Raw genomic sequence first — 10,653 nt, 5'->3', positions numbered from 1 at the left:
AACAAACTCTTGCCAGGCCAATCACATTGTGTATAGAGTCGGTGGGCGGGGCCATAATGACGACGACCGAGTAGTGCTTGCGTGCTTCTATTAAACACAGAAACTGGAGAACGGCGGTCTTTCGAATCAGCTTTGACCGCAACTCTGGAAGACTTGAGTTAAGCTTTTCTCTGAGAAAAGAACAAAGAACGGCACTGAAGTCATCTGAGAGTGCAGAGGGAGTTTGAAAGACAACCGTTTATCCGCCCCTCAGATTGAGCTGTCAATGGTGAGTTTCCAGACCAAACATCTTGATGTGGGTCTGGCTTGTCAGGCTATATGGACTATTTCAGAGGTTTTCAAACTTTATTATGCCAAGGACCCACAAATATGATGAATCATATTATGTGGGACCCCCTTCCTAAAATCCATCTACATATTTTCATGTATGAAAACAAATACACCATTAGCTAAATAGCAAGTGTGACATTATAAATACAGCAGTCAAAACTTAAATTGGCTACACTTAATGTTGGATGTATAAACCTGAAGAACATTTTCAATTAAAAATGATTTGTATAAGCAACTTTCACAATAAATGTATGTAATGCAGTTTACGTCCTGTGTTAAGAATCCCAGTGAGCAAGATAAAGGGGACTATAATGAGGAAAACTGACCAGAAAGATACAAAGTAAATGACAAAATATCCATTTAAAACTCGTACTCTATGGTAAATTGTGCATAAGTGTATTGTGCATCATTTAAGACACAACTACAGTATTCAAAATACAGTAGGCAAAAAGTAGCTGGTTGACCTACTGCTTCTTCCGAGATTCTGAAGTGTGCATTCGCAAATTTGAATTAGAAGTGAGCATCCCTATGTCCTACACACTCCGAAGGGCAGCTTCTTTCTTCTTCTTCTTCTTTGCACATATAATCTTTCATTTACTATCTTTCTAGCAACCGTTCAGAAAAACTTAAGCAGTTAGAGAGAACATCCTACCAGTCGCATGCAGTCTGAGTGATTATTACACTCAAACTAACTTAGCAACTCACTAAAATCCACTCAGAACATGCAAGGAACCCAACAACAACATCCTAACAATCAGCGGGCAACACCCAAGCAACCACATGGCAACAGGCTAACCAACCACTCCAAACACCCTAGCAACTGCCTAACAACACTCTAGCTTAGATTTGCATGGGCAAACACCGCTCTCATTTTTTTTGGGAACATGTAAACTGTATTTCCCAGGATGATACAAATGTAAACAGATCCACAGATGGGCGAGACTGAATGTAAATAATCCTGTTGTTTTCAGATGCTCCGTTGAGGGTCTTTTTTTCCAATTGTTTGTTCTGGATTCAAACTTGCGTTTAATGGGGGAATTCATTGGGATGGTAACCATGGCAACCATCCAGCCCAAATTACCTCTGTTTTTTTCTAGTCAAAGGGAGGCGTTCTCTCAGTCTCAGAAAGAGAGAGTGGAAAATGTATGCAATTGTTGCTCACAAACATGGAGTGTGTTATTTTGAAGAGAGGAAATGTTGGATCAATGTTATTTACAGACTGATATGTCATGTTTGGACCTCCTGTCTGTTATAGGGTCTTGTACGTGTGTGATGAAGTGTGTGACAGTTTCAGAACATGTTTTGTGCTTCTACAAACTACAAAAAAGAGGAACTGGTGCCTTAACCACTTCCTGTCTGGTGTTTGAAATAGGCCTCACCCGAAATTGAAGTTCTTGTTTTTGTTATTAGCTGAATCAGAAAGATGGTTGGTTGTGTTGTAGAATAAAATCGATTCTTTTAGGGAAGGTGACGGGACCGGTTGGACTACGTTTCGTGATAGAGGAAAGATTTCTCCACATATGAGGCGAGAGCTGAGGTGAATGTTGGTGGCTGCAAACATGGCTGGATTGTATTGCACAGATATTGCTCTTTCGTAGGCTTTGTGGGCTTCTCTGTTTGTTTTAAGTATCGCCTTTATCTCAGATGTTTCTCCTAGAATTATTTTGGAGAAACAATTGTTGATGTACAATCATTATAAAGCAATATAAAATGAGCATGGATGGCAAATCCCAGATAACTCGTTTTTTTAAATGGTTTAAGAAATATCTTAGTTAATATTGAGATATTTTATGAAACATGACCACATTGTAGACCTTTTCTGCAACTCTACAGGAGATTGACTCACTTTTTCTTCTCAGGAAACGTCTAAAAGCGAAAGTCTCCATTAGCTCTCTAACGTGTGCTGTCAAGGAGAAACATTCAAAGCAATATATAGTTCACTCGAAAATGAAAAGTATAATGCTGTTTTGTTCTTTCTGGAGCTGCATGTGGACTCCTCAGCATTTGTTTGAAACGGCCGTACATATGGCAGTTTTCATTTTTTGGCGAACTATTCCTTTAAAAATCTAATTTCTGTCTCTTTCCGTCTTTTATTGTTTCGTGTTCTCTCTCTTCCTTTGTCTCCGAGTCTCACAGCATGTTTTTGTTGTCAGAGAGGTTTATGTTTTCCCCCCGTCAGTCTGTGTTATGTCAATGTGGGCTGGCGTGCGTGATGCGGGAAGGCATAAATATCCGTGTTTCTCCTCCGTTCAGCGCGAGATCTCCCGCAGACGGGTGTCTGCTGTGTGTTGTGGAGATTCTCCGTCCTTGTGTTTTGACGTTTGAAGTCGGCTTCGGTTCGCCGCAATTCATCATAGCCATAAAAATGTCCATTCAAAAACACAACCTCGAGATGAATCGAGTCCTTGAAATTCCCCCAGGATACAAACACGCAGACAGAACTTGTTTTTCAAACAGAAGCACTAGAAATCAAATGTCTGCTGAGTAAAACTGTTATTAAGTTCACTTTTGTGTGCGTGTGTGTGTTACAAAAACAATGTTTTTAAACAGTCAAAAGAATGGCAGACTTTGGAGCTCGGGAGGAGGAAAAGGACGAACTCAGCAATCATCAGGGTGAGCACATTCATCTCAACATCAACCCAGTGCACTCTTTTATCATGCATAGCTATACTTCGTTAATAATGGGAAAGAACAACTTTTAAATAAGCTAATCATCCAACCATGACAATTCGGTCATCATGTTTTACTCACTATAAAGTTGTTCCAAGAATAGAGTGGTGCAGGTGAGGTACGACATCATTTTGTAGGCCAAAAAAACATGGAATCAGATTAGCATTTTAGCACTTCCGGTTGGGTACATAATCCCTAAATTGGGTTTTTTGATTGGGTTTTGGTTAAATGGCTGATATAAGGTATATGGTGATGAACATAAGCTCAAGACACTTTCACGTTTTATTCCACCACATAAAATACATCAGTATTACCCCACTCGTGATTTTTTTGAACATTCTGATATAGGACATGCTAATCCTAATCTTCTGTACTATACTGTAAGTGGTGGTGGCGGAGGAGATTCCCCCCTTCTATATGTAAAGCGCTTTGGGTGTTTAGAAAAGCGCTATATAAATGTAATTAATTATTATTATATGTAAATTAGAATACAGCCACACTCTTTTATGAAGGCATTTAGCTGAAAGCAAATAAACGCCCTGAGACTTATAATGTGAGATTTGATGTGTTTTATTGTGGATTTAAGGAGCAGAGAGAAGACTCATGATCCAGCCAACATCTTTAGAAGACCCCAAACTCAACAAACTTAAAGAGGTGAGATACAACTTTTTGAGGTGGTGTGAGATTTACCAAAAGCATCTCCTTGATTAGTGCTTGTGCCCACCTACCTTAATGTGAGTATCATTTCCGACGGTGTCTGAATGTCTGGATTTTCTATGTTGCTTTGTGGCAGGTTTTGGTGGAGTGGATCAACACAACCCTGAAAGTTGAACACATCGTGGTGCGATCGCTGGAGGAAGACCTCTATGACGGACTCGTCCTTCATCACCTGTTACGTAAGAATCATGTCCGAGCAAGAACATTCTGAACAGTGACTCTCACATGCTTTAAGGGGTCATGAACTGCATTGCTTAGTGCTTTATAATGTTTCCTGGGGTGCACTTACAGTTTTAATGAGAATTTAGTGTAAACGTCCGTATTAAATAGCTAAGTATTACACGTTGAACTCTATTACTATTCTACTATATACTATTATAGCTCTCAATATTAACTAATTGTGAAAAGTGTTGATTATAGCATTACATTTAGATCTGTAGCATTACATTTAGATCTGTAGCATTATATTTAGATCATGGCATGAAAGGTCACAGTAATGAGCATTGTAGCTTATCACATACATGTTGTAGAAGAAGAAGAGGTTTTATTTATACGCCTTTCCGAAGCTCAAGTCCGCTTAAAGTCTGAAGTAAAGGTAGAAGTCTGTTTGCAAAGCCTGCCCTGAAATTTTAACTCGTCATCTCACTAACAATCCAGTGGGCGGAGCCAAAGTTGTGGTGATGAAATAAGCGTTAATCATCTTCTGCAGAGCCAGTCTCTCACCTATCTATAGGCACATTCCACAACAAGTCGTTCTCTGGGCTTGGTTAAAATAAGAGCTGTTTTTGGATAGTTCTGAAACTTATTCTCATGATGACTTATATGTCAAAAGCTCAAGGTACATTTGATTTCTCAGTTCATGACCCCTTTAAATGTCATGAAAAGGATGTCACAATGCCGAAAAATAAGGTTGCAGGCTTCTTTCTTTTCATTTGGATATAAAATATCTGTGTATGTTCTGAACCCAGGCAGGTTAGCTGGCGTTCAGTTACACGTAGAGGAGATTGCGTTGAGCACTGATGTCCAGCTACGGAAACTAGATGCCATCCTGACAGCTCTGAACGAGAGCTTAGGGCTTAATGAGGAAACGGCCAAATGGAACGTTAAACGTGAGTCAATCAGATCAGCTCTTGTCAGTGACCTGTTTACATGTTTATGAGCATATGCCTACCGTTCTCCCACTCCAATCTGTCAGTCATTCACAGCAGGGACCTGTTGGCTACATTACATGTTCTGGTTGCTATTGCGAGGCGTTTCCAACCCGATCTGGTCCTGCCTGTAAACGTCAGCGTGGAGGTCATTCAGTGTGAGGTAAATGATTAATGGAAATTATTTGAATGCACACTAAACTAGTGTCCTAGGTGGTTGCCAGGGTGTTGCTATGCGGATGCTGAGGTGTTCTAGGTGGTTGCCAGGGTGTTGCTATGCGGATGCTGAGGTGTTCTAGGTAGTTGTTTAATGCCAAAATAAGTCCTCTTCCTAGTCTCTATGATATTTTGGTCTTGAGATAATTATTTGAAATATTAATATACATATAATATGAGAAACGTATTAACAGTTTATTACTAAATATTATTAAAAAATATAAATGAAAATGCATTTTATAATAAACAATTGCTTTCTTAATTTTTTAATTATTTGTCATCACATTATTTGAAAAAAATGTATATGCATATTATAATGAACTGTTTAAAATAATTGTTGTTATGAACAAATCATTTTATTATTTTCTACAATTCTTCACTCTATATTATTTAAAAAACAGCTATGCATATTATAATGAAAAATGATTTAATTTTTGTTTACAATATTTAATTGCATATTATTTGAAAAATGTATATGCATATTGAATGAACAATTGTTGTCATAGTTCATCATTGCATATTATTTGAAAATAATTTACTTGTTATGAAGGTTTTTTTTCCCCCCCCAGATTAAGAAAAATAATAATATGCATATTAAAATGAAGAATGTTTACATAATTTGTCACAATTCATCAATGTATTCTATAATGAAATGTATTAAACATTTCTGATTTAATTAAAAAGTAACCATTTTTTATTGCATATTATTTGGAAAAAAAGGATGCACATTATGTAAAAAGATTATCTAAATCTTTCTTCTTTTTCATCATATAATCAAAGCTGCACACCCATAGAAAAAATATATATTAACCAATAGTATAAGAGCCTAAAACCCATCATCTAATCAACACTTACATGATTTCACTTTAAAAATACTCACTGAGAAGTTAAATTACATTATAAAAGTTAGATGTTCATGTTGTCAGCATTCATTAAAATCTAATTTGTTAAACAGGTCACAAAAAAGGGCATCAAGGCAGGCAAGCAGACCGAATTCATCACATTTCAAAGGTCTGTGAACCTCCTTCCCTATTAAACATGTTTAACATCACTTTGAAACTCAGTGACAATGTCCAAACCAGCGTTTTCATGGTCCGCTGTGTGTCTCCGCAGTGATTCCTGTGAAGAGCTTGAGAGAGAATCCAACAGTGAGTCAAACAGAGGCTGAACTCTGAGCCTTTTCATTTCCATATTTATAAGCATCAGTAACTTTCAGATAGTGGAGGCGTATAAAGAAGAAAGCGTTTGCTTCTTAATCTCTCTCTTGCAATGTCTTTGCAGAGGAATGTCCCATTGATGAGCTCTTCAAGCTGGAGGCTCACAAAATTGAGACCGTGAAAAAGGTTCCGATCCAGTTTCTAAATGTATTGCCTTTGACCCAAATCTTTCACTGCTTCATCAAGTTTTCTTTCCTACAGGCCATTTTGCACTTTGTAAATAAGAACATGTCATCTCTGGGACTAAGTGTGACAGAGATCGACAAACAGGTGCGCAACTCTCCTAGACCTCAGTTTAAAGGGCTCATGTTGGAATTTTTTTTCTATTAATTTTTTTTCTTCCTAGAGATCAACTTGAAAGAAATGAGTATAGGGGTTAACACAGTTTTAGGTAGTGGCCCAGAGCTGCTTAGCAGAAGTATTTCAGTAAGACAGTTAGTGTGAGTTAGCCAGAAACGTACAAAATATAAAACACAATACGTTTTTTGAACACCTGGTAGAAAATACTTACAGGTTGCGATTCTGAGGAGCAAACTGGTCCAAATAAACTGAGCACTTTCAGGAGCAATCGTTTTGCGAATCCAGCGTTGAAGGGCGGGTCAAGTTGCTTGTGATGCGATCGGACAATGTAGGCGGGCATTACGCAAATGCACTCTAAAAAATGCTGGGTTAAAAACAACCCAAGTTGGGTTGAAAATGGAAAAATTGAGACATTGGGTTGTTTGAACCCATTGAATGGACCCATTTAAACAACCCAATTTCTGGGTTTGTCCATTTTCAACCCAACTTGGGTTTGGTTTTAACCCAGCATTTTTTCGAGTGTGTATTAGCTGGTGATGTGTATCCGTAACTGATTGGGATTCGAATTCCTGGCGACTCGTTTAGGTGGTTCAGAGTCGATTCTTTCCTTTGAGAGACAATTGCCGCGTCCCAATTTGGCTAATTATACTACATCCTAAAAATGATATGGACATTTTGTAATGATACAGTTGTCCATTAACTTTTTAACACATCATCATATTCAAATATCAAACGCATGAGTTTTCTTGTATTTGATACTTCATGTGTTAAATTTGAATATGATGATGATGTTTAAAAGTGAATGGACAAACATCTCATTACAAAAGTTCACAAAGCTGCTGAAAGTGAAACATAATGTGAATAACACTGAATAAATATATATCTTTTTGTCAGGTTAGATACTGATAATTAATCACCCCTTCATCTAAACCGCTCTACTTAACTGTTGGACTCGCACATCCTCCATGTTTGTAGTTTTTAACACTTTTTATTCGTGTTTGCAGTTCTAATCGACTTTAACCATGCACTTTCGACTTTACAACTTTGCAGACTGTTTATATTCACAAACAGCTATTTTACACACTGCATGAAAGCGAATATTGAAAAAACCATAACATGGGCACTTTAAAAGTTTTGTTTATAATGAGGAAGGCTTTTTAAGCTATCAAACTTGCAATATGTTTTAATGCTACAAAGACCTCTTATATGCCAAAAGATCAAGGTAAACTTGATTTCTCATGACATGACCCCTTTAACAGTTTCCATTTTTCCATTTACCATTTTTTTAAGGGGTCATATAATGCCATTTTTACAAGTTAATATGATTCTTTAGTGTCTAAGTGAAAAGTTTGTTTTATACCTTAATTAAAAATTCTCCTTAGTATTGTAAGAAAACATAATTTTACCTGGTCAAAAACAGCTCTGTTTTTACCAAGCCATTTCAGTGCATACAGCTTTAAATGATAATTTAATAAGCTTTGATGATAAGCTTTGCTCAACCCGCCCCTCTGTTCTGTGGGCCGGTTTGACACACACACATGAAGTGTTGCCCTTGACAGCAGTTAGTTGCGTATATTTTGGAGAAAGAATGGCAACGGGAATCTGGAATATGTGATAAGTTACACTTGGCCCTACACTGAAAAAAAAAAAAAAGATTACAAAAGCATGACAAAAATCTTTATTTGTGATTGACCTCTTTGTTTTTGACATCTCCCTGTCATGTTTAATGTGTTTATTTTGGGATATTATTAGTTTGCAGATGGAGTGATTCTGCTCTTGTTGATCGGTCAGTTGGAGGGCTTCTTCATTCCATTGTGCGAGTTCTTCCTTTGTCCTGTTGGGAGCTCTGAAATGGTGAGAAAACATTTTGAGTTTTGCATTTGCATTGAAACAAGAGAACCATGTTGTTAGCGAGCTCCATTGCTGCTTGCAACAAGAAGCAAAATTTAATCCAGGCTTATGGGATTTGAAATCAGCGTAACTTCACATGCACCTCCAAGTGTCTCGCAATCGTATAATTAACGTCTCTTAGGATGACAGTGGATATGACAGCACAGCAGCATAAGGCAGGTTAAGAACCTGAGGGTAATGCAAAAGACAGGAATCAAAACTAATGATCTTACAGTTACTGAGAACTTGCAGTGTTGTGATTTTACAATATTTACTTTGTTTGTTTAAACTTTTTAAAGTTGTTCTTCGTTCACATGCAGCTCCACAATGTGACGCTTGCATTGGATCTTCTTATAGACAGAGGGCTTCCGGTTCAGGCCATTGACCCTCAAGGTAATTATTTTAAGATCATCTAAACTAGTGGGTATATCCTAAGCAAAACCACTCAACGCTTTTAAAAATAAAGGTTCTTTGATGGTTCCATGAAAAACTTTCACAATTCTTGGAACCTTCTAAATTTTCAAAAGGTTCTTTATTGTGGAAAAAGTTCATTTGGATTATTAAAATGTTCTTTTGCACACATAAAAAAGAAAAAAGAAAAGAAAAGTGCATTGAACGTTTCTTTAGGGAACCAAAAACACCCCTTTGGAACCTACATCTTTTGATATCATGCATGCAAATCAACAACTCTCTCACTTCGTCTTCCATCTTGGATTTTTTCTTTCCACTGTGCTTGTCACAAGACAAGACAATGCAATAATGCATAATGGTTATACCTTTTTTATGAAGGACATGTACACTACTAACCCCCCTGTTTAGGCTGTTTTTGTGTACTTAATCAGTACAAAACTATTTAGCATGTGATGATCTGCCTGGTTGTTGATTCATTAATAAGCAAATTTCTCATTTTTTTTCACAGACATTGTTTCCCAAGACGTTCCAGCCACTGTGAAAGTGTTGTATTACTTATTCAAGAGGCACAAATACAAATAATCTAGCTCTCCCCTGAACTGTAAATTCAATAAAACCTTCCATGATGTTTTAATAATCAAATTAACTGTAAATTTGTGACTTTCTTCCTACAAAAAAAATCTGAGGCACGGATTTGACTGTCAGATTACTTTGCCACTCAGAGAACACATTTGAAGCAATTGTACAAAGTGTCTTTGAACCATTTGAAGAGGCTTCATAGCAGAAATGAGGACACAGCCAGTCATCTCATCATGGAAATTACTTTTGGATGCCGACGACAGCTTTAATTTAATTACACCTTTTTACTTTTCCACTTTCCCGTTTTTTTGTTTTGTTTTTGGACAAATGCGGATTAGTCTTTTAGTATCACTCAGCATTTTTCTGCTGACTTGCAGCTTCTCTTCAAATAAAAGTGGCACATAACATCTCTGAAACGATGTCCCCTTTTTCTTTAATATACTTTAAATAATACTTTGTTGTGTGTGTGTGTGTGTGTGTGTGTGGCAATAAAGATGGCAATATCAGAAATCCTTGTCATTCATTTGGTCCTCATGATGAAAACAGTGTATAAATCGTGATGGTTTTTTTTTTTTTGTGAAAATGTAAAAATGCAGAATGTTTTCTGAGATAGGATTAGGGGATGGTAGTAGATAACATATACAGTTTGTAGGCAGTATGCCTATGGAATGTCCCCATAAAATAAAAAATTGAAATCCATTGAAAACAATATACGATTCAAATGATTACTCGTATATGTAAATATTAACTATTAATTACAAGACAAGACAATCTAGATGTTTTGAGGGTAATAAATACCAGGTCACAGTTTTCCGCCACTGTTTAAAGTTTATGGCACGCCCATCTCCGGAATTTGGGTCTCAAAATTATTTCCGAACTTCGAGTGATAAACATGACATCAGAGGGTGTTCATGTGCAGATTTTATCCAGGAAACTCTTATTTAAATAATTCTGATAGCACATGAAGCATACGTTGAGGCATTCTTTAATGGCACACGTGACAGATCATTCAGTTAAAGCGGCAAATGGGCGTACGTGAACCAGTCGTCTCTTTTCCTCTTCACTACTTTGAAAATCATGAATGGACATCAGAAGAAGGTATGTTGAAATAAACAGTAATCCATAACTTACTAAAACATATAAACTGTCAAGTAATTGCCCAATCAGTGTTTCAA

General features: G+C 37.0%; 1 protein-coding gene across 1 annotated transcript; it reads left to right on the top strand.

The window, feature by feature from the left end:
• The first annotated feature begins 1,688 nt into the window (after window positions 1–1,688).
• On the top strand, window positions 1,689–9,973 carry parvg (parvin, gamma). The gene is made up of 13 exons (XM_067437180.1): window positions 1,689–1,867; window positions 2,881–2,943; window positions 3,587–3,654; window positions 3,794–3,896; window positions 4,686–4,826; window positions 4,913–5,028; window positions 6,037–6,092; window positions 6,195–6,229; window positions 6,363–6,424; window positions 6,500–6,568; window positions 8,351–8,452; window positions 8,809–8,881; window positions 9,408–9,973. The coding sequence occupies exons 2-13, from the start codon at window positions 2,889–2,891 to the stop codon at window positions 9,479–9,481; spliced, it is 954 nt and encodes a 317-aa protein (XP_067293281.1). The 5' UTR covers window positions 1,689–1,867; window positions 2,881–2,888; the 3' UTR covers window positions 9,482–9,973.
• The last annotated feature ends 680 nt before the right edge of the window (window positions 9,974–10,653 follow it).

The sequence above is a fragment of the Pseudorasbora parva genome, chromosome 25, assembly GCF_024679245.1.
Source record: "Pseudorasbora parva isolate DD20220531a chromosome 25, ASM2467924v1, whole genome shotgun sequence".
In the NCBI taxonomy this organism is placed as follows: Eukaryota; Metazoa; Chordata; class Actinopteri; order Cypriniformes; family Gobionidae; genus Pseudorasbora; species Pseudorasbora parva.
The sequence above is the reverse complement of the archived record's forward strand: the minus strand, read 5'-3'. Positions and strand labels throughout refer to the sequence as shown.

Bases quoted from the DNA above. Each gene is read 5' to 3' on its own strand.
- parvg (XM_067437180.1), top strand. From the start codon at position 2,889: ATGGCAGACTTTGGAGCTCGGGAGGAGGAAAAGGACGAACTCAGCAAT. The intron at 4,827-4,912 runs GTGAGTCAATCA...CCAATCTGTCAG, and splicing joins GGCCAAATGGAACGTTAAAC to TCATTCACAGCAGGGACCTG. The intron at 8,882-9,407 runs GTAATTATTTTA...TTTTTTTCACAG, and splicing joins TCAGGCCATTGACCCTCAAG to ACATTGTTTCCCAAGACGTT.